Source organism: Balaenoptera physalus, assembly GCF_965194825.1.
Source record: "Balaenoptera physalus genome assembly, chromosome: 19".
NCBI lineage: Eukaryota > Metazoa > Chordata > Mammalia > Artiodactyla > Balaenopteridae > Balaenoptera > Balaenoptera physalus.
The window spans coordinates 16,345,061-16,366,235 of record NC_138900.1 but is presented as its reverse complement, the minus strand read 5'-3'; the positions used below and the strand labels follow the sequence as shown (position 1 = coordinate 16,366,235).

The following is a 21,175-nucleotide window of genomic DNA, read 5'->3' as shown; positions in this document are numbered from 1 at the left end:
CTATAATCACTGTCATTGTCGTTATCACATAGTGCTCACACGGCACTTACCCAGAGAAGTTAAGCCATTTACCCAAGGGCATACAGCAAATAGGTAATGGAGCTAAGACTTGAATCCCAGTGGCCGGGCTATAGAGTCTGGGCTTTTAATCACCGTGCTACATGGCTTTGGCAGTGTCTAGGGGATAGATCTGCCGCCAATGGACTCCTCCCCCAGAAAGGCCTCCAGGAGCCAGCCCAGGGATGAGGCCTTCCTGGCTCTATCATCCTGGCTGGGCTGTCACACCTGACTGGCTGTGGCCTGCACTGTCCACAATCATCCCAGCCTGAACAGGCTGGCTGACTTTGCCTTCCACCTCTCATCCTTCTAATGTGCAGGCCCAGTAGCTCCATTCAAGATATTTCCAGAATTTCATCCCTGACCCCAGTCCCAGGCCCTCATCCTGGTCCATCCTTCATCCTCTCCCACCTGGACTATGGCAGCTCCCCCCAACACCCCAATATGCCAGAGGGACCTATTAACAACTATCACATCAGGACCCTCCTAAAGGCATCTGCTTGCTGCACCTCATTGCAGGTAACAGCCAATGTCTCAACCACAACCCACAAGTCCCTGTGTGAACTTCCCTGTCATCTCTCCAATCTCACCTCCTCTCACTCTCCCCCTCGGTCACTCCACTCTAACCATCCTGGCCTCCTTGTTCCTCCTCACCCCAGGACCTCTGCACTGGCTTTCCTTCTGCCTGGAATGCTCTTTCCCCAGATACCTGGTTCCCTTACTCCTCTCCTTTAGGCTTTCGCTTATTAGTACCTTTCCAATGAGACCTTTTCTGCTCTAACATTGCATCCCACCCCCACCCTCCTCACACACAAACACTCACTCCCTTCCCTGCTTCAGTGTTCGCCATAGCAACACTGTCTTCCTTCGGCTTATACCTTAGATGGTAGGGCATGTGCAGGGGCTGTTCTTCTCCCTGGAACATCCAGTCCACGTGCCTTCCAGGCCAGCTCCTTCTCATCATCAGGTGTCTGCTCAAACATTGTCTCCTTAGAGAGTCCTCCCTCCCACCCAGCCCATTACATTTTCATTCAGTCTTTTTGACACTTATCACAACCTGAAATTATACTGTTTATTAGTTTACTAGTTCATCTTCTGCTCAAGCAGAAAGTGAGCACCACGAGGACAGGACTTTTGTCAGCTGTGTTCACTGCTGTATCCCCAGTTTGGCACCGGGCTTGGCAAAGGGTATGAGGGGCTCTTCAGAAGCAGGTACAACTCTCTCCAAACAAACCCTTGCTCTGCTCTGAGGGTGTTTTACTGACCGCAAAGATTGAAGGTGGGGTCGGGACCTGGTTCCCAGGGTAATCACTGCTGACAGGGGTCTTGGGCCCAGGTCAGCCCTAAGGTTCAAGGGGTCCCTAGGAGGAGGTGGTGGGAGCCAGGCCCTTGAGGGAGCCACTGCTATGCCCCAGGCATGGGTCATGGGGCTGGGCCAAGCCCACGTTTGATGCGTCTCTCTTCCTCTGTCTTCTATCATCTGTCCTGGTCCTTATGCACTGGGAGTCTGAGTGTCCAGGAGCTCAGGCTTGGCGTCCAGGGTAGGAGGTGCAGGACCTTGGGCAAGGACCACAGCTATGTCAGGCCCTCCACAGATGATGGTGAAGGCTTGGGATTCCTCAGGTCCAGGGAGCTGGGCCGTCCCAGGCAAAGAAGTAGTAGAGATGGAGGACACAGGGGAATGAGGGGAGTGAGGGGAGGGAAGGAGGGAAGGAAAAAGTGGGGGCAGTGGGAGAAATGGTGAGGAACAGGGAGGTGGAGGTGGGAGGGGGGTGTCAGGAGACAGAGAGAGATACGGGCAGAGAGAGATGTGAGGAGAGAGATGTGGGGGAAGAGAGACATGGAGAGACAGATATGGGGGGTGGGAGAAATGTAGGGGCAGGGAGACAGGGACATGGATATGGGGGATAAAGATGCAGATGAAGAGAGACACGGGAAGTGGGGAGATAGATGGGATGACAGAGACATAGGGGGCAGAAAGACAAAGATGGATGTGGGAGAAAGAGGAAGAGATTGAGAGGCAGGGATGGAATGGGGGCAGGGGAGGCAGAGAGAGACACTGTCAGCCCAAAGGCCCTGGCAGGCTCCATGAAGAGCCCCAGGCCTGAGTCTGAGTTATGTCCTTGCCCCCCCCAACCCCCCGTATGTCCCTCTTGTGCTCCAGCATGGTTCAGGCCACAGTCTCAAACATAAAGCCTCCGGGGACAGCCACTGCAGCTCTAGCTGACTGCTACTATCTGGGGATGTGAACCCAGTGCTGTTAGATCTGCTGAGCCTTCAGGAAAGACCAGAAAATATTTTACAGCATTACTGAGGCCAAAAGAATAATATCTGTGGGCCAGGCCCAACCCACTGGCTGTCAGGTTGAGACACCTTAGCTACAGAGGTACCTCAGGGGCTTTCTGAAACCCCCTCCCACCTCCCTTGTCCAGGCAGGAACAAGGGTCCTGGGACCTCAAGCTTGACCCTGGGGTTTTAAGCAGGAAAAAGGCCTGGTCAAATTTTGATTTTTAAAGACATGATCCCCTCGGGAATTCCTTGGTGGTGCAGTGGTTAGGACTCTGTGCTTCCACTGCAGGGGGCACGGATTCGATCCCTGCTCGTGGAACTAAGACCTCACAAGCCGCGTGGCGTGGCCGAAAAAAAAAAGACATGATCCCCTCCACTCCCCACGCCAGAAAATACTCAGCAGTAAAACATAGGGGCAAAAGGGCCTTAGATAGGGCCTGGGAGACTCTAGTATAGAGTTGCAAACTCAAGCTCTATAGGGGCCAGGCAGGGAGCTCTCCCACAGAGCACAGGCCTCCTCTGGGGCCAGACACCTGGGTTTGAATCCTGGCTCTGCAACTTACTGACTGCCTGGCTTTGGGCAAGTTACTGGACCACTCTGTGCTTCAGTTTTTTCATATGGAAAATGGGGACAAGAGCAGTTTCAATATCAAGGTCATAGTGAGTTTTCAGTAAGTTATTAACTCTGTGTCTAGAAGAGAGTAAGGGCTGCTTAAATATTATAATATTATTAAATGGAGCAGCCACTACTCAGCTCCCACCGATAGTTGCTTGGCATTGCCAGACTGATTTTTTTTCAAGCCAGAAATTTGGAAACACGGGTGAAATGTTCTGACTTTCAACTCTGGACTCTAGTTTAGCCAAAAGCACACCAACTGTGTGGGCCGGGCAGGGCACTCACCGCGCGCAGCCGGCCCCGGTGCGCCGGCGCCAGCAGGCTCTCCGCGCGCAGCTGCTTCGCCAGCTGTTCCAGAGCCCGCAGCCGCGCCTGGTGCCGCTCGTGGCGCCGCTGGAGCCTCCGCACCCGCCGCTGCAGCGCTCCCAGCGCCGCGCCCAGCCCGGGCCGGGGGTGCTGGGCCGACACTCCAGGGCGCGGCCCCGTGGGAACCGGCGGAAGCGGCAGGGGAGTCAGGAACACGGTGGCTGGGGCTTCGGGACCCCCGGATGCTGGCCCCAGCACCACAAGCTGTACGGGGCCAGGGGCCGGGACGGCTGGGCCAGGGGACAGGGACGTGGCCTCCTGCGGAGGCGGAGGCACGACTGGTTTCTCGGTGCTTCGGGAATTCGTCTGCCTCTGGAAGACAAGGCAAGGGATGGGGGATGGAGGACATCAGGGCCGCACTCCAAAGGAAAATTCCTCAGGAGTGGAGGGCTGAGAGTCAGCCTGCAGGAGGGACCTCCCTCAGAGGGGAGGGCGGGGGATCAGACTCCAGCCATGGGACTCTCCTGAGCTCACCTTGGCGGGCGGCGCTCGGGAGAAGATGGAGGGCACAGCATCCGGCCGCAGGTAGCGCACGCCCCAGCGCCACTGGAAGCAAGAGGGGGCGAAGTGCTCGCTGCACAGGTGCTGGTGGCAACTAGGCACCCAGTGCTCGCGCCCCATGTGCCTCAGCCAGGCCTGCAGCCGGGGGCCATCCTTCAGGGGGAACCTGCCGGGGGGCGGGGTCAGCGAGATCAGGTCCAACCCCACCCCTCCCTGAGGATACGCACACCCAGAGGTCCCTGAGCTCCAAACCTCTGCCTCCCCTGGGCCAGAATCTGGCCCTGCCTCCCAACCAGGCTCTCAACCTCCTACTCACATCCAGTTCTTCAGGCTCCACCTTTTAAACACCCAGCATCAGCCCACCTCTCCCACCTCCATTGACCCTCCTATCCAGCCTCCAGCCTCCAGCCTCCCCTGGCTGGGTTTTTGCAACAGTCTCCTCCCTGGTCTCTTTGCCCACTGTCACTCTCCCTTCCCCCCAAGTCTGTTCCTCCATATGAATCTCAGGAGGCAGTTTACAAAATCGGACAAATCTAGAATGTGGGAGATCCCATATTCATGGGGTAGGGGTGGGATTATAGATTAAAAGAGATTTAAGAAACATCAGTCCAAAGGCAGATGTGGACTTTCTCTGCAACCAACCATTCTGTAAAAAGACATTTTAATACAACTGGGGGAAACTGAACATGAATTGGGTATTAGATAATTGTAAGAAGTTAATTTTGCTAGGTGTGATAATTATATCGGTTTAACCTTCTAAAATAGTCATCTGTTGGAAAAATATTCTGAAGTATTTATAGATAAAAGACCTAATGTCTGGAATTTACTTTAAAATACTGCATTAAAGATGTACATGGGAGGAAGGTGGATGAAAAACATTAGCAAAATGTTGACAACTGGTATAACTGAGTGATAGATACATGAGGATTCATTTAAACAACTCTATTTTTTGTGTATGCTTGAAAACATGTTAAAAAGTTTTTAAACAACTTAACAACAACAACAAATAACCCGATTAAAAAATGGGCAAAGGACTTGAATAGACATTTCTCCAAAGAAGACACAAATGGCCAACCAGCATATGAAAAGATGCTCAACATCATTTATCATTAGGAAAATGCCAATCAAAACCACAAGATTGGGCTTCCCTGGTGGCGCAGTGGTTAAGAATCTGCCTGCCAATGCAGAGGACACAGGTTCGAGCCCTGGTCTGGGAAGATCCCACATGCCGCGGAGCAACTAAGCCCGTGGGCCACAACTACTGAGCCTGCACTCTAGAGCCCACGAGCCACACCTACTGAGCCTGCGTGCTACAACTACTGAAGCCCACGTGCCTAGAGCCCGTGCTCTGCAACAAGAGAAGCCACTGCAATGAGAGGGCCGCACACCGCAAGGAAGAGTAGCCCCCACTCACCGCAGCTAGAGAAATCCCGCACACGGCAACGAAGACCCAATACAGCCAAAAATAAATAAATAAATTTTTTAAAAAAAGAAAGGAAAAGTTCTGGAGATTGGTTGCTCAACAATGTGAACATGCTTAACACTACTGAATTTAAAAATGGTTAAGGGGAGATTTTATGTTATGTGTATTTTACCACAATTAAAATTTTTTTTAATTTTAAAGTTTTTTTTTTTAATGAATTAAATAAAAGCTTTCCCAGTGGGAGTGGATAGGGGTTATCTGATAAGGCACCCTCTACAGGCGCCCAACTACTTCTGTGCCCATTAGAAGTAGTGCCACCCGTTAACTGGTGCCACTGTCCCCAACGTCTCTTTTTGCCCTCTTTTATAGCAATACACTTTCTATTTAGACCTGGGCTCAAGACTGTCCACAATAAAGACCTCATTTCCCAGCTTCATTTGCAGCTAGAGGTGGCCACATGATTAAGTTCCAGCCAGTTTGTTCTATGGGAGCTGCCAGAAACTGTGAGACATTAAAGGTTTATTTTAAGCTGCTAAATGTTGGGATAGTTTGTTATGGAGCATTAGATAACTAATACAGTCATTCATCCACATCCCACCTTCACAATGTCTTCCATATCTGTGACATTATTTACTTAATATTTTTCTTAAAACTGACCAACTTATTAAACGAAGATACCTAAAAGAGAAACTTAAACCACAATTGAAAATGGAAAACCAGTATCAATTCCATAAATAGGAGTTAACCATAAAAACACCTGATATCTTTACTTGCTGAGGGCTATAAGGCCTGCTCTCTCTTTGTTAAAAAGGAAGAGTAAGGAGTATTAGAGAGTGGGGGACAATCCCATCCATAGGAGACAGGACAAATAAACTCCGACATACGCACACAAAAGAATACCACACAGCTCTAAAATAGGCTGAAGGCACTGTATGAAATGATATGCTATTGTCAGGCATATATTATGTGAAAAAAGCAAGGTTCCAAATAGAGTATATCAGCTTTTAGTCATTGTGGCAGCCTGAATAACGGTCCCCCAAAGGACATCCATGTCCTAATCCCTGGAGCCTGTGAATATTGCATTTCATGACAAAAGATGTGATTAAGTTAAGGATCTTGAGATGGGGAAAATTATCCTACATCATCCGGGTTGGCCCTAAATGCAGTTGCAAGTATTCTTATAAGAGAGAAGCAGGAGAACATACTACCACAGATAAAAGAGGAGACGCAATGTGACGACAGAGGCAGAGATTGGAGTGATGTGGCCAAAAGCCAAGGAATGCCTGCGGACACCAGAAACTGGAAGATGCAAGGAACAGATTTTCTCCTAGAGCCTCCTGGGGAATGCAGCCCTGCTGACACCTTGATTTTGGGCCCAGTAAAATCGATCTGGATTGTGAGAGAATAATTCCTATTGTTTTAAGCCACCAGCAGTTTGTAACAGCAGTCATAGGAAACTAACCAAGTAATAAAGGGGGAAACAAGAACATATGTTCAGACTTGCTTGCATTTGCATAAAGAAACACTGGGAAAGACACTTAAGAAAGTAAAGAGGCCACCAGTGGGGAGGAGGTGGATGGGATGGACAGAGGTTGTTGGTGGGGAGCAAAGGAAGGCTTCTCAGGCAAAAGGCAGACAGAGAGGGAAGTGGGGGATAGCTGGTGAATGAGGACAGAAGGGCTGACTCAGAGGAGAGCGTGGCATCCAAAGAGCAGAACCCAAGGGCACAGAGCCAGAAACTCTGGCTGCTGCAGTTCCTTCAGCCTCAATCTGAGATCCAAATGTTCTCACCAGCCTCCTTCTGCCTGGACACGAAAATGAAATCCCTTGTACCAGCACTTCCCACCTACTCCTGGGCAGAGACTGCCAACTGATTACTCCACGTCCACTCTCTTCTTCTTCCTTATTAACCAACTCCAACTTTTTTCAGGCCATAATGTGCCCTGTTAGACGACTGTCTCCCAGGTTCCTTTGCAGTAGGTGGGCCATGTAACTAAGTTCTGGCCAATACTTTCATGTTGGGTGAGACATCTAGGATGGTACCTTAAATGTGAGCGGGTTCTCAAATGGAATCAGAAGCAGCTCAAGGGGCAAAGGAGGAAAGTAATATCATAGAAAACCTCTTCCTAATTTGGTCTCATTTTTATTCTCTTTTGTTCCTCTAGATGGCAACATTTATGATAGGAAATGTCCCTCTCTAAGATTCTACCTTAAGTGCACAGCCAGTGTCCTCCTTTCTTTATAGAATATTTTAGTCTTGTTGGCCATTCTATCTACAGCACTGCTAGGAGTTCTTCTTTTCTTCCTTACTAACATAACTCAAAATGTCTTCAGGGTGGTTAACTGCCCAGCAAAAGACTACACTTCCCAGGCTCCTTTGCAGTTGGGGGGGGGGTGACCAATGATGAAGAACCTACCATTGGGTGGGATTTCTGAGAAGGCTTTGTAAAGCAGACCAGCTTAGTTTAGAGTTGTGTCTCTTTTGCTCTTCGTCCCTTCTCTTTTCTCCCTCCAGAAATGGTTGGGCATGATGGCTGAGGTACTTGGCAGCCACTGGATGGATATGAAAGATGGGACCCTCATCCCAGATGATTGTGGAACTGCCACACCAGTGCTCGTCTGCCAACCTCTGTACTTGTTTCATGTGAGAGAAAAATAAACCTTGCGGTAGACTGTATTATTGTTCAAAACATTTGCTGCCCTTCCCCACACGAAGATACACATTTCCACTCTACCGACCTGACGCTTGCCATAGACTTGCTGTGGCCAAAGAAGTAAAAGTGATATGGGTCACTTCTAAATATACAATTTACCAGGAGCCATTGGGTGATTCTCCCCACTTTCTCTTTTCCCCCTCCCACAAGACCACCAATATTCCAGGTAGGGGAGGCTCCTTCAGCCTGAATCCCCAGTTAAGATACAGTAGAGAAGGGCCACAAAGGGCCTGCAAAGGACATTAGTGTGAGTGAGGAATAAACCTTTGTTGTGGTAAGCCACTGAGATTCTGTGAGTTTGTCACTGTAGCATAACCTAACCACGCTGATTCCTATAGACCCCATAATTTGGTAAATCCACTATTATTTCAGGACTTTGTTATTGCCAGACAGATGCAATTCCTGTTACACACCTCCCCCTGCCATGAGAAATGACTGTCATTTGTTCCTGAAAGGGCCTAAATCACAACTAATGAATGTTTCCTTTGGCACACAGGCAGGAATTTCGAGTTACTTCCTAGCAGCCACTTCCCTCAGTGTCTCACCTTGTTCCTTCCTAGCATCCATGCCCTCTCTTGAATCTCTTTTGGAGACTGCTCCTCACCAAACTCTTAGCTAAATGGCTTCTTCAAGAGTGACTCAGGGATGAGCCTTGAGATGGGAATGGGTCAGCCTGTGTGAGGAACAGCCTGGCAGCCATTGGGGGGATTTTAACAACACAGACATGAACTGATTTTTATACGGTCGCCTGGCTGCTATGCACAGTTCTCACTGTTCTCCTTATTATTATGTGTGAAGCACTTAGAACAGTACCTGGTATACAGTAAGTGCTCTTTAAACAAGTTATTATTGTTATCGCTGTAAGGGAAGCAAGCGTAGAAGTAGGGAGACCAGCAAGCACCTATCACAGCATCTCATTAAGAAATGATGGGGACTTCCCTGGTGGTCCAACAGGTAAGACTCTGCACTCCCAATACAGGGGGCCCAGGTTCGATCCCTGGTCAGGGAACTAGATCCCACATGCATGCCACAACTAAGAGTTCGCATGCCACAATTAGGAAGTCCACATGCTGCAACTAAGAAGTCCACGTGCCACAACTAAAGATCCCACATGCCGCAACTAAGACCCAGCACAGCCAAAAGAAAGAAAGAAAGAAAGAAATATTAAAAAAAGAAAGAAAGAAATAATGGCAGCCTGGGCTACGCTGTGACAGCAGAGGTGATCAGAAGTGGTCAGACTAGGAATGTGGTGGGTTTTCTTTCTTTCCTTATTTCCTGATAGTTTAGTGAGGATTCTTCCCTTTGCATTTATAACTGTATTGCCAAGGAGTTAGGGCTTTTGTTGTGATTGCTGCAGGATGGGACGGTTTTGGAGGGTAGAGTCAAAGGATGGATTAATGGACTAGATTGGGGGCAGTGGTGCTGAAGAAAAGAAAGGATCAAGTTGTGTCCTCAGTTCTTCAATGATTGACCCCGCACCTATCCATGAGCTCCGTCAGGGCAGGAACAAGATCTGTCAGGGTCCTTTGTGTCCAGCAGGAGCTTACTTACTACAGGAGACACTTGGAGTTGCTGACTTAATAAACGATGTCAGAGTGATATATTTTAAAAAGCAAGTCTGGACATACTGATTTAGGTTCAAAGACTCCTCTGCCCTCCTCCTACGCTGAACCAGGGTCCCTCAAGGGATAGCTGGGACATGGCATTCTGAGTTTCCTGAGGAGCCCATCTGAAATGCATTCATCGAATTCATCCAACAAATATTTACTGAGCACCCACTATGTGCCAGGCACTGTTCTAGATGGTGGGGACACAACAGGGAATGAGACAGAAAAAAATCTCTGCCTTCATGGAGCTGACATTCTAGTGGAGGAGCCAATAAATGAATATATCAAATATGTGGTATGCCAGAAAGTGGTAAATGTTAAAGGGAAAAATAAAGCAGGAGGCGAATAGGGAGAATATGTATGTACTGGGAGACGGTTATCACTTTACAGAGTGGTGGTCATAAAGGGAAGATCTTTCCAAGCAGAGGGAACAGCACAGGCTGTTCAGAACAGGGGAAGGCCCTGGGGCAACAATGTGCCTGGCATGCTAGAGGAACATGGAATAAGCCAGTGACACTGGAGTAGAGTAAGTAAGGGGCAGGAGGGAGGAGATGAGGTCAGACAGAGAGTGGGGATCCAGCTCCTGTAGGGCTTTGTAGGCCTGTTCTCTGCCTGCTCCAGCCTCATCTTCTTGTCTTTACAGAGTCAGGTGGGAGCTGGGGAGGGGATCTGAGCCCTGATCAGACTGTGGGAGCAGGTTGACAAATGGAGAGGCTACTAAAATAGTGCAGTCATGCAGTTGGGAGGTGACAGTGGCCAACACCAGGGTGCGGGCAAGGAAGGGGGTAAGAAGTGGTAAATTCTTGATAGACTTTAAAGGGAGAGCCAGCAGGATTTGCTAATGGACTGGATGCGGAATGTGTCCTGGCCCACTTAGACTAAGGCCACCAGGGACAAACCTGTAGTCTAGGGAAGTCAGGTTTATTTACCACGGTAATAAGGGGACTGTACACCAGAGATACTGTGGGGAGTTTCATCAAACAGAGGAAAATAATTATTATTTGGGTTTGGTGAATGGGTGAAATTTAGGTGAAAGGTAAGTGAAACAGTGTTTGGATAGGCTCAAAGCAAAGCAGAAATGTGTGTAATGGGATCAATATCAGACCTGGATTACAAAGTGGGCCCAGGGTCTGTCTCCTTGGAAGCAATAAAGTTTGGATAGATGTGGAATACTGTGTCCAGAAACCCCTTACCTGAAGCTCTGCACCTGGATTGTAAATCAAGGTTGCTTCTCTGTGTCAAAGTGACTCAACTTCTCCAAACCTTAAGTAAGATGTTTCATTCTTACTGATGTAATTTCAAACAGCAGTTTGTGATGGCCTACGATTTTAGAGAACAAAGCTTCCAAGTAAGAAAGCAGCAGTCACTCAAAAGAAAGGGAGTTTTGTCACTTTACATCTGCAGCACATCCCTGAGAAAAATATAGAAAATTTTTTTCCTATTAACTCTTCAGCTAGCTTTTCCCGTGTCTGTCATTCCAGCCAAATAAATAAGAAAGCAGGTCTTTTGTTGTTATTGGGGTTTTTTTTGTTTTACAGTTCAAGCTAATTTTTACTTTCTCAAGTGTGAGAAAAGAGAAGAAGTAAAGATGACTCTAAGGGTTTCTAGCCTGAAAGACGGTAAGGATGGAAAGCTATTAACTAGGATAAGAAAGGCTATGGGAGGTTTTAGGAGAGACAAAATCAGGAGCTTGGTTTCGGATGTTTTGAGTTTGAGATGCCTCAAATCCATGGGGATGGCGAGTGGGAAATTGTAGGCTCTTTCTGAGCCTGGACCAACCTCACTTCTGTCTACACAGCCCTCCCATTCCTCCGCTCGCCCCGTTCACTACCTGCAGTTAATCGTCTACCCCTGCTGTTTCACACATCTGCACCTTTACATGTGCGGTGTTTACTGTTAGTGAAACACTGGGAATACGGTCTCTTCAGCCTGCTAACCCTGCTTCCAGACACCCCCAAGCTGGACTAGGTTCCCCGCACTGCTGCATTTATCCTCGGGCCCGCCCCCACAGGGCCCCGCCTCCCTGCAAGCCCCGCCCCTCGCTTGCGCTCACTTGTAGAAGCTCACCGGGCGGTTGTCCGCGCCCAGTTGGCCCGCATTGTTGGAGCAGTTCGGAGCCCGGCAGTACTTGGGCATGGCTGTCCAACCCAACTGGGTTTTGCCCGGCCTGCAGACGCACTCTGGTCCTCACCGGGTGCCGCCGAACCCCGCCCAGCCCGCGCTCTTGCAGCGTGCCTGACGTAAGGGCCCCTAGGGCCTCGTCACGTGCCCGCGTACTGCGCGCCGGGCCGCGTTACCACAGCTACGCCCTCATCACGTGGCAAATGGAGAAAAGCGAGAATGTCTGCGCAAAGCCGGCTCTTAGCCTCCCTCACATGATGGGGGAGAGATGGCGTCAAGGCGTTTCTGAGTCTGCGCCAACTCTTCAGTCTTTTTTCGGCTCCACCCTACGCTTACATCCGGGCGACTGCCACTGCGCGCATATTCGCCCATGGGTGGGGGTGGGGGGCAGCTAAAAGCGAGGCGAGGAGGCTTTGGCATTAGCCTCGTAAAAGTTAAAACCTGATATTTAGTGAATGATGAAAACACAGACGGGATCAAAAACAAACTCTACAACGCTCGATCAAGCATCAAGCTGAGGAGCCGTGACTCCACCCTGCCAGACACTCCGCTCCGCCTCTTAGCTCTCATTGGTCAAAAGCGCCGCCTGGCAACCCTGAGATTGGCCAGACCGGCAGCCGGCCGCGTCCAATGGGCGGTGGCGCCGGCTTTCCCGCGGCCGTTCGCTGTTCGGTGGCGGTTGAGGAGGGTAACGGTCGCCGGGCTCCGGAGCGACGATGGCGGCCTTGGGGCCCGGAGGCTACGCGCGGAACGATACAGTTGAGAAGTTGCCATCCATCATGGCGGGAGTTCCGGCACGGAGGGCCCAGTCCTCCCCGCCCCCCGTTCCACCGCTCTGCCTCCGGCGGCGGACGAGACTCTCGGCGGCGCCAGAGGACACGGTGCAGAACCGGGTGAGGAGCTGCTTACCTTGCCCATCTCAGTTCCAGGTTCCCCTGGGTCTCCCTTGGTCCCGCCCTTAGATCTTTGGCCCCGCCTCTCAGCCCCCGGTTGGTACACCCTCTAGCTGCTCTCTGACCCGACTAGTCCTCTAAACCCCGCCCCCTTAGCCAAGGCTCATCCCACTGCCCTGTCTCCTCCTCTCTCGGGTAGTGTCCGTCGTTCCTACTCCCACTTCTCAAACTCTGGCCCCACCCTTAGCCCTTGGAGCGTTGCCGGGGTTCCTCCCTGGCCCTGTACCTTGGAGCGCATTTTAGTTTTGCTAATCACCTCCTAGTTCTGTTTATCCCTTTAGTTACCTTTAGACGTATCTCTGGGCTCTTCCCCTTTTGTTGACCTCACCCACCTCTTGGTCTTTAGGGTCCCTACCAGGGTTCAGTTCCGTGTCCTACTTGTTCCAACTCTTCCTCAGCTCTAGCCTGCCTTCCTTCATCCCCTGCCTTCTCTTTCCTTCTCCTTTACCAAGGTGGGATTCTTAGTCCATATTGCCACCCTAAATTATGGACAGTATGTGAGTAATATTTGTAAAATCTCAGCAGCTCTGCCGGAGGTAGGGAGACGGCGTATAGAACAGTTCCTTAAATCCTGAGACACAGAAACAAAGATTTTAGAGTAGGTAGAAGAAATTCCAGTAGCACAGCAGCAATTTAAAAAGTTGTTTTCCAACTCCCCGGGCTGCAAAGTCTGTTTTTATAAAATGGAGATAACAATAACCATGGTGTTGCAGGGAGATGCGACAAGATTGTGAATATGACCAACTTGGCACAAAGTCCAGGTAGAGGGTCAGTACGTGGTAGCTGCTGTGGATCTTGTTCCTCCTCCGTGGCTTTCTTCTACACTCTGATTATATCACCCACTCCTGGGTGCAAGATGCCTAGGCAAGTGGCCCCTGCCCACTTCTCTCGCCATACTTCCCTTGGCCTCCCTCTCATGAAGGTTCAGTCACAGTGGCCTGCTTTCTGTTTTCCTGAGGCTCCAATCTCTTTTCCGCCTCTTAGCCTTTGTGTGTGGTGAGTCCTCTCTCTGGGCTTTTTGCTGCAGTCTACCTGGCTGTTTCCTATCCCTCGAGTCTCAGCCTGAATATCCCTACCGTGAAAGGCCTTCTTGAACCCCAGCCTAAAGCAGACACCCACCTAAGTCTCTCACCCAGAACCCTGTACTTCATAGCCCTTATCTTATATGTTCCTGAAAGTGCCTTGTGGGCTCTAAAGTGTATAAAGGAGAGGAATAGCAATAGTAATTTCAGAGACGCAGTATAACAACGTGGTTAAGGGCACCGCCTCTGAACCCAGACTGCCTGGGCTTTAACCTTAGTTCTGTTCTTCCTTTCCTGATCTTTTCTGTGCCTCAGTTTCCTCATCTGTAAAATGAGGATAATAATATAAGTGTTCCCTTATAGGGTACTGGTGAGGATTAAGTAAGCTCACATATCTTAAGTGCTTAGAACAACAGCTGGCACATTGTAAGTACTCTCTTGGTGTTAGTTACTGCTGTGATTGTGTATTCAACATTTTGGGTGATTGGTGTCATTTATTTTTCTTGTTTGGTGGTGTAGGGTCCATCCACCTTGCAAAAGACCTAGTCTAAAAATTACCAGCTATGCTAATGCCCAGTAATGCTGATTAACAGATTAAGAAAACGTGACTGCCATTGCCTGGTTGCCTGGGTTAGTCCTGGCACTGCTCCTTCCAGATGGATTACCCTCATGGGCCTCTGTTTCCTCATCTGTAAGATGGAGATGATGATGATGATAGTGACCACATCACAGGGTTATTGTGAGCATTAAATAAGTTAATACAGTTATAGGTATTTAAACAGTGCCTGTCTCCTGGTTAGATGCTCAATAAATATTAGTTATTACTATCTTCTATTTGCCTTTCATTTCTGAGGCCCACCACCTTGCTTGAGAATGTTTTACTTTATAATAATTAGAAACTAGTCTCTTCAGAATATGAAAATACCACAGTTTGTTAGTTCATACTCTGAATTGTTTAATCAGCCATGATGGGGACTGGCTCATTTGACTTATCTTGCTTAGAGAATTTTAAGATTTTAAATGCGATTGTTCAAGTTCACTTGTTTCTTTACTCGTTGAACCTCTAGACTGTGAATTTATTGAGGGAACGGACAGTGTCCACTTTTGTTCACTGCTGTAAGCAAAGTGCTGCACAAAGTGCTGGCTTTGAAGCCAGAGGCTACCTGGGTTTGTATCCCAACCTTGCCACTCCACAGGGGTGGGACCTTGGGCCTCTGTCCGCATCTGTAAAATAGTGGTGATAATAGCACCTTCTTCGCGGTGTTGTGGGCTGTCAAGTCTTTCATCCATATAGAATACTTAAGAGTCTTATTCACCTTCTCAGTGAGGCCTTCTCCCCTTCCTCCGTACTCTCAATCTCCTTCCTTGCTTAATTTTTCTCTAATGCTCCCATCGTCACCTGACATCTATTTTACATATTTGTTCTGTTCATTTTCTATGTCCACCATCCCATCACCCCCAGAATGTGAGCTCCAGGAGGACAGGGATTTTTTTTGTCTATCTTCCTCACCATTCTGTGCCCTTCACCTAGCACTGTATTTATCAAAGCAGCATTTGAGGAGGACAAGCTTTAGCTGCTGGTAGATGACGCTAGACGCTCAGTGAATGTGTTGGAGTGACAGGGATTGAATGGGTGGCTGAGGTGACTGTGCCATGTGGGGCCTGCTGGGGCAGCTGCTTCTAATTTGGGCCTTTTCCCTGCAGGTATCACTTGAGAAGGTGCTTGGCATCACAGCCCAGAACAGCAATGGCCTAACCTGTGACCCCAGCACAGGCCACGTGGCCTACCTGGCAGGGTGAGTGAGTCGGTGGGCCTTGGCCTCTGATCACTGATCCTGAGTTCAGAGCCTGAAGTCTTCAGTGAATCTCTCTGGGCCTCGCCTTTTCCGTCTGTAGAATGCAGATAATGCTGCCTACCTCTGAGGGCTGTGGGAAGGATTCCATGGGCCCTTCTGTGTGTAGAACAGTACCTGGCATGCGTGAGTGCTAAGAAAGCCTTATTGTGACTGCAGGCAGGAGGTGGCAGTGATTCTGGGAAAGGTAGGTGGTTAAGATCCAAGCCATGGTTGGTATCAGGCAATCTGGATTTGTGTCCCAGCTCCACTGTGTGTGCCCTTCTCCAAGCCTCTGCTTCTGTAAAACAGAACTAGTGATACCCTCCTCTTGGGTAGTTAGTTGAGAGGACTGAAGGACATTTGCAGCTGTTTATGCCACAAATACTGGTCTAGCCTGGCACTCTTCTAGGCACCGAAGGGACCCCTCACCCCCACAGGGCAGGACAGAGCAGGGCCATAGTAATTCCTGATGAACAGTATCTGCTACTGAGTCTCTGGGAAGCAGCCAGAATGGAGGACAGGGTTGGGCTCTTGAATCTGACAGGTGTGGATTCACTTCCCCACTCTGTCCCTGACCTGCTGGGGAGTCCTGGGTAAAGGACTTCCCTCTCTGTAAAGCGCTTTAGTTTCATCATCTATGAAAAGCGACAAAGATTCCTGACCTCATCTGGCGGTTGTGAGGATTTAAAGAGATTGTGCACAGTATGTCTTTATTAGCCCAGAGCCTAACAGTTACCACAGAGGAAGTGTTGGCTTCTATTTAAGATTATACTGATATTAATAATAATGTTGGGACTTCCCTGGTGGCGCAGCGGTTAAGAATCCGCCTGCAAATGCAGGGGACACGGGTTCGATCCCTGGTCTGGGAAGATCCCACATGCCGCGGAGCAACTAGGCCCATGTGCCACAACTACTGAGCCTGTGCTCTAGAGCCCACGAGCCACAACTAATGAGCCTGCGTGCCACAACTACTGAAGCCCGTGTGCCTAGAGCCCATGCTCCGCAGCAAGAGAAGCCATCGCAATGAGAAGTCCGCGCACTGCAATGAAGAGTAGCCCCCGCTCGCTGCAACTAGAGAAAGCCTGCGTGCAGCAATGAAGACCCAACGCAGCCATAAATAAATAAATAAATAAATGTTTAAAATAATAACAATAATAATAATGTTAAGTGTCCAGAATTCTCAGCATAGATAATGGGGGAGGAAGAGACTGAAGAGAGAAGCATCTGTTCAGAAAGAGCCTTGTTTATCTGTGGGCTCTTGTGTTGGGAATAGAATCATCCCTGGACCCCAATACTCCCCTTAGTTTGGGCACATTTTCCTCTTTCTCCCCAGCTGTGTGGTGGTGATTTTGAACCCCAAGGAGAACAAGCAGCAGCACATTTTTAATACAGCCAGGTAAGCTGGGACCTGGGCATGGGGTAGGGGTGGGACCAGGGTCCTGGCACATCCCTCCTTCCTCACACTGCCTGGAAGTGCTTGTGGGTGGGTGACTCATTCATTCACCTGGTGGTTCAGTGACATTCACCAAGGGTCTGCTCAGTGCTAGGTACTGTTCCAGGTGTTGGGGACATGGAAGTTAACAAAAGAGACGAGAATCTGCTCTCGTAGAGCTGGCAGCTTGGGTGGTGGGGGGAGGGACAGACTAAACTAGTTGGCAATTCCTAGCCGGCCATGAGACCATGACTGTTGCTATGGAGGAAATGACGGGGATGTGTTACGGCAGGTTCGCAGGCAAAGGACTCTCGTCAGAGTCGTATCAGAGCCTCCCTGAGGCTGAGAGCTGAAGAAAGTGAGGGGGTGACCCATGTGAAGGTGTGGGGAGAGCATTCCAGGCAGAGGGGACAGCAAGAGCAAAGGCCCTGCAGTGGTTAAGGATCTCAGGATGTTTGAGGAGCAGTCAGGGTTCCGTGGGTGAGGGGGAGATGAGGCTGGAACCAGCAGAAGCCACATCACAGGGGCCTTGGGGAGGGGTTGGCTCTCACGCTGATTGCAAAGAAAAGCCACTAGAGGGCATTTGCAGGCTAAGGATATACTTCACGCACCCCAGCCCTCCAGTACACTCTATCTCCCTTCCTTGCTTTACTTTTTTCCACAAAATGCACTCCTTTTTGATATGCTGTCTAATTTCCTCAGCGATGATATTTACTGTCTCTTTTAACAGTGTGAGCTCTCTGAGGGCAGGGACTTTCTCTTAGTTAATTTCTGTGTCCCTATACCTTGGGTCAGTGTCTAGCACGTTAATAACACTTATCGTTTCCTGAATGAATGAGTGTGATTTGGGTTTTAGGAAGATCCCTCCAGCTGCCAGTTTATTGAGGAAGGCCCTTGGCTTTGAGCAGGCCCAAGATGATGCCCGGGGTCTGCCTTGGGGCTGATTGAACACTGTGTCATCCTGGGACTTTGGTCCCAACCGGGTTGTGACCTTTGGGAGGCACCTCACTGCAACTTTTTATTCCACAAATACTGCACAAATAGCTCAAGCTTAGCTCCTTTGGCCTGGCTCTCCAGGTGGATGGATAAGTTGTGGGTTTTCTTCTTCCCTTACGATCCCTAAGGCAAGGTCCCTAAGATACGGTTTGGTAGATACAGATTCCCTCTCAGAAGGGGCTTCTTGGACCCTTGACTCTGACTGTGGGTTCTGTCACTGGTGGTGAGGGCAGAGATGGGTTCCAGTCCAGACTTAAGTGTTTATTCACTATGTGATCTCAGGTGAAATACTTCTTGTCAATAATCACAAACTAGAGGCCCACAGACTTGTCTGACAGTATGTTTTAAATATCGGACTTACTTGACAACATTTAAAGTTTTCTACACAAAAATCCAGATGCCCTCTCGTTCTAGAAATGTGAGAGATTCAGATCTGTGGGGCCCACATTCTCCTATGGCAGGGATGGGCTGGAGCTTGGTGGCATTTGTCAGAATGCCCCTTGCCCAATTCTTTTCATCCTCCCTGTTGCCTCCCTGAGTCCTGTAGGCGGTAGAGTAGGTAACCTTGATCCGAAGCAGATAGCATAGAAGTGTCCACTCTCAGTCACAGATGGGTCTGTCTTAGGAGGCAGTGTGGCCAGAGTGGAGGTTTTCATTGTGGCTGCATTTCAGAGTCACCTGATCCCAGGCTTCACCCCCAGAGAAGGCTGAATCAGTTAGTCTGGAGTAAGACCTAAGCACTGCCAATTTTTAAACTTTTTATATTGAAATAATTTCAGACCTACAAGAATAGTACAAAGAGCACCTGTACACCTTTCACCCATATTTCCCAAATGCCAACATTTTACCACATTTGCTTTATCATTCTCTATGGGAATTCCCTGGCAGTCCAGTGGTTAGGACTCCGTCCTTTCACTGCCGAGGGCCCAGCTTCGATCCCTGGTTGGGGAACTAAGATCTCGCAAGCTGCACTCTGCGGCCCAAAAAAAAAAAAGTATCATTCTCTCATTCTCTGTCTATATACATAGTAATTTTTTTCTGAACCATCTGAAAGTAAGTTGCATACCTGATACCTCTGTACCTCTAAATACTTAAGTGTGAATTTACTGCAAAAAAAAAAAAAAAGTATGACCTTTCAGAACCACAAATGATTGAGCAAAATCAGGAAATTAAAATTGGTACATCACTACCATCTGCTCCTCATTCAGCCTTCACCATTTGTCCCAAGAATGTCCTTTACAGCAAAAAGGATTGTCCAGAATCATGCATTGCCTTCAGTTGTCTCTTCAGTCTCCTTCAATCTAAAGAGGTTTCCTCCATCTTTTCTTGACTTTCATGACCTTGATACCTTTGAGGATTGCAGGCCAGGTGTTTTGTAGAATGTCCCAGCGTTTGCGTTTGTGTGCTGTTTCCTCATAGAGTTAGGTTCTGCAGGAACACCTCCGAAGGAATGCTGCGTTCTGCTCAGCGCATTCTGTCAGGAGCTGCGTGATGTCGTTCTCTCCTGTGACTGGTGGTGATTACCTTGAGCCCTTGGTTAATGTGGCGTCTGCCAGGCTTCTCCACTGGGAAGCCTCCCTTTTCCCCTTTGTGATTAGTGAGTATCTTGAGGGGAGCTTCTCTGAAATTATGCAGATACTACCCTGTTCCTTACCAAACTTTTACTCACTAGTTATAGCATGGCTGTGATAGTTTTCAAAAGGTCCCTGGGGAATTCTCATATGCCCTGTCTGGTTAGGTAACCTTGGTACGACTTCCTTGTGTTGAGGTCTCCTCATCTCAAAACTGGCTAGGAAGGGTCTTGACTGCACAGAGTGTGCATGAGGAATCAGTGTAGCGGTGCCCATTTGGCAGAGGGCCAGGCTAGGGCAGCTGCAGACGACAGACCTGCCCTCTTCCCCACCCGCAACAGGCATGGCTTAAAACGCAAGGACGTGCTCTTCCTGCACATACAAAACCAGGAAGTAGGCACTTAGGGGTCTGGTGTCTCTGCCAGCATCAGGGACCCCACTCCTTCTGTCTTTCTGTTCACCATGCTTATTGGGAGGCTTAAGATCACCTCATGGCCCAAGGTGAAATTCTGGTTGTCATGTGGGAGTAAGTGGGGAGCAGGGCCAAGAGTTCCCTTTGAGAAGCTTTTCTGGAAGTCCCACACAACACTTCAGCTTACCTCTCATTGGCCAGACTGCGTCATGTAGCTGTGCCTGTTTGGCTGCAGGAGAGGTGAGGAGATGCACTCCAGCTGGGGCCGTTGCCATCCCCATGAAAACTGGGCTTCCCTTCGTGAGGAAAGAGAGGCGAGTGGATATTGGATAGGCAGCACACCTTGGCTGTTACCTTAAGGAGCAGTGGAAGCTGCAGAGGGTTGAGTTGATGATGATAAATGTTCTATGACATTTTCAGTGACTCACTTAGAGCCCTCGACTTAGTCATCTGCACAGCAGTTTACTCATTCGAGGTGGACAATTGCTAGACTGCTAAGGAACAGAGGTAAAAACAGGATTAAAAGAGAGAGAGGAGAGAAAAAACAACACAGTCTGGGAACAGTGAAACTTGCTGCCACAAAACATGCAAACTAGACTGGTCGTTCAGGGCTCTTGCAGGCTAGCTGGGAGTGTCGAAGAGAAACGTGTTGGTTGTTTACGGGTTTTCCAGGACACCTTCAGCATTTAGCAGTGGAGCACAGGCTGCAGGCTGTCTCAGTGTGATGTCTGCCAGGGTCCTCCATCAGTACCACCTGCATAGTTAGGCCAGATCTGTACCATTTCCTGCATCTGAATTGCTCAGGGTTACAGGGTGGATGGGGTCTTAGGGAGCCCACCCTGTCAGAGGGAGAGGGAAGGAGGGTTTCCATACAGCATCCACCCCATCAGGGTTTGGGGTTTTGGGGAGAAAGGGGCCTTTGCTTTTACAAAACCCCATTTCCCTGTGCCGCTGCCCCCACTTCTTCCAGCAACAGGGAACGCACTGGGTGCTGTGCTGGGCAAGCACGCAGCCCTGGCTCTCGGGGAGCCAAGGCGCTCACCTATCCCGGCCTCTTGGGAGTGAGGAGTGGGCCGAGTGCTGTGAGCACAGCCAGGCTGGGGTCCGGCTGCCCATCCTCAGTGGAATCAGTGATCAACCCCTTTCCTTGCCCCCAGGAAGTCTCTGAGTGCCCTGGCCTTCTCCCCTGATGGAAAGTACATAGTGACGGGAGAGGTGAGTCGTGTTCATGACTGAGTGGGTGGGGAGGGGCCTTGGGGC

At 49.4% G+C, this 21,175-nt stretch overlaps 2 protein-coding genes across 6 annotated transcripts in view; one reads left to right on the top strand and one right to left on the bottom strand.

Moving 5' to 3' along the window:
- Positions 1-1,104: 1,104 nt before the first annotated feature.
- THAP8 (THAP domain containing 8) lies at positions 1,105-11,840 on the bottom strand. 2 transcript variants are annotated; one of them, XM_082436841.1, is made up of 4 exons: positions 11,627-11,840; positions 3,803-3,995; positions 3,248-3,640; positions 1,105-1,690 (listed from the first exon to the last, which is right to left on the bottom strand). In XM_082436841.1, exons 1-4 carry the CDS (start codon positions 11,707-11,709, stop codon positions 1,550-1,552), a joined length of 810 nt encoding a protein of 269 aa, XP_082292967.1. In that variant the 5' UTR covers positions 11,710-11,840; the 3' UTR covers positions 1,105-1,549. The 2 variants fall into 2 exon arrangements, with proteins under 2 accessions (XP_082292967.1, XP_082292968.1); XM_082436842.1 differs by having other exon boundaries at positions 1,105-1,614.
- A 432-nt stretch (positions 11,841-12,272) lies between these two features.
- Positions 12,273-21,175, top strand: part of WDR62 (WD repeat domain 62) — a 49,965-nt gene continuing 41,062 nt past the window's right edge. For all 4 annotated transcript variants that reach the window (XM_082436830.1, XM_082436831.1, XM_082436829.1 and 1 more), the window contains exons 1-4: positions 12,273-12,587; positions 15,374-15,465; positions 16,838-16,900; positions 21,073-21,130. In XM_082436830.1, the coding sequence (XP_082292956.1) occupies positions 12,411-12,587; positions 15,374-15,465; positions 16,838-16,900; positions 21,073-21,130 (390 nt within the window). In that variant the 5' untranslated portion in view covers positions 12,273-12,410. The remainder of the gene's footprint in view (positions 12,588-15,373; positions 15,466-16,837; positions 16,901-21,072; positions 21,131-21,175) is intronic.

Bases quoted from the DNA above. Each gene is read 5' to 3' on its own strand.
- THAP8 (XM_082436841.1), bottom strand. From the start codon at position 11,709: ATGCCCAAGTACTGCCGGGCTCCGAACTGCTCCAACAATGCGGGCCAA. The intron at 3,996-11,626 runs GTGAGCGCAAGC...GCCCCCCGGCAG, and splicing joins CGCCCGGTGAGCTTCTACAA to GTTCCCCCTGAAGGATGGCC. The intron at 3,641-3,802 runs GTGAGCTCAGGA...CTTGTCTTCCAG, and splicing joins CCCGAGCGCCGCCCGCCAAG to AGGCAGACGAATTCCCGAAG.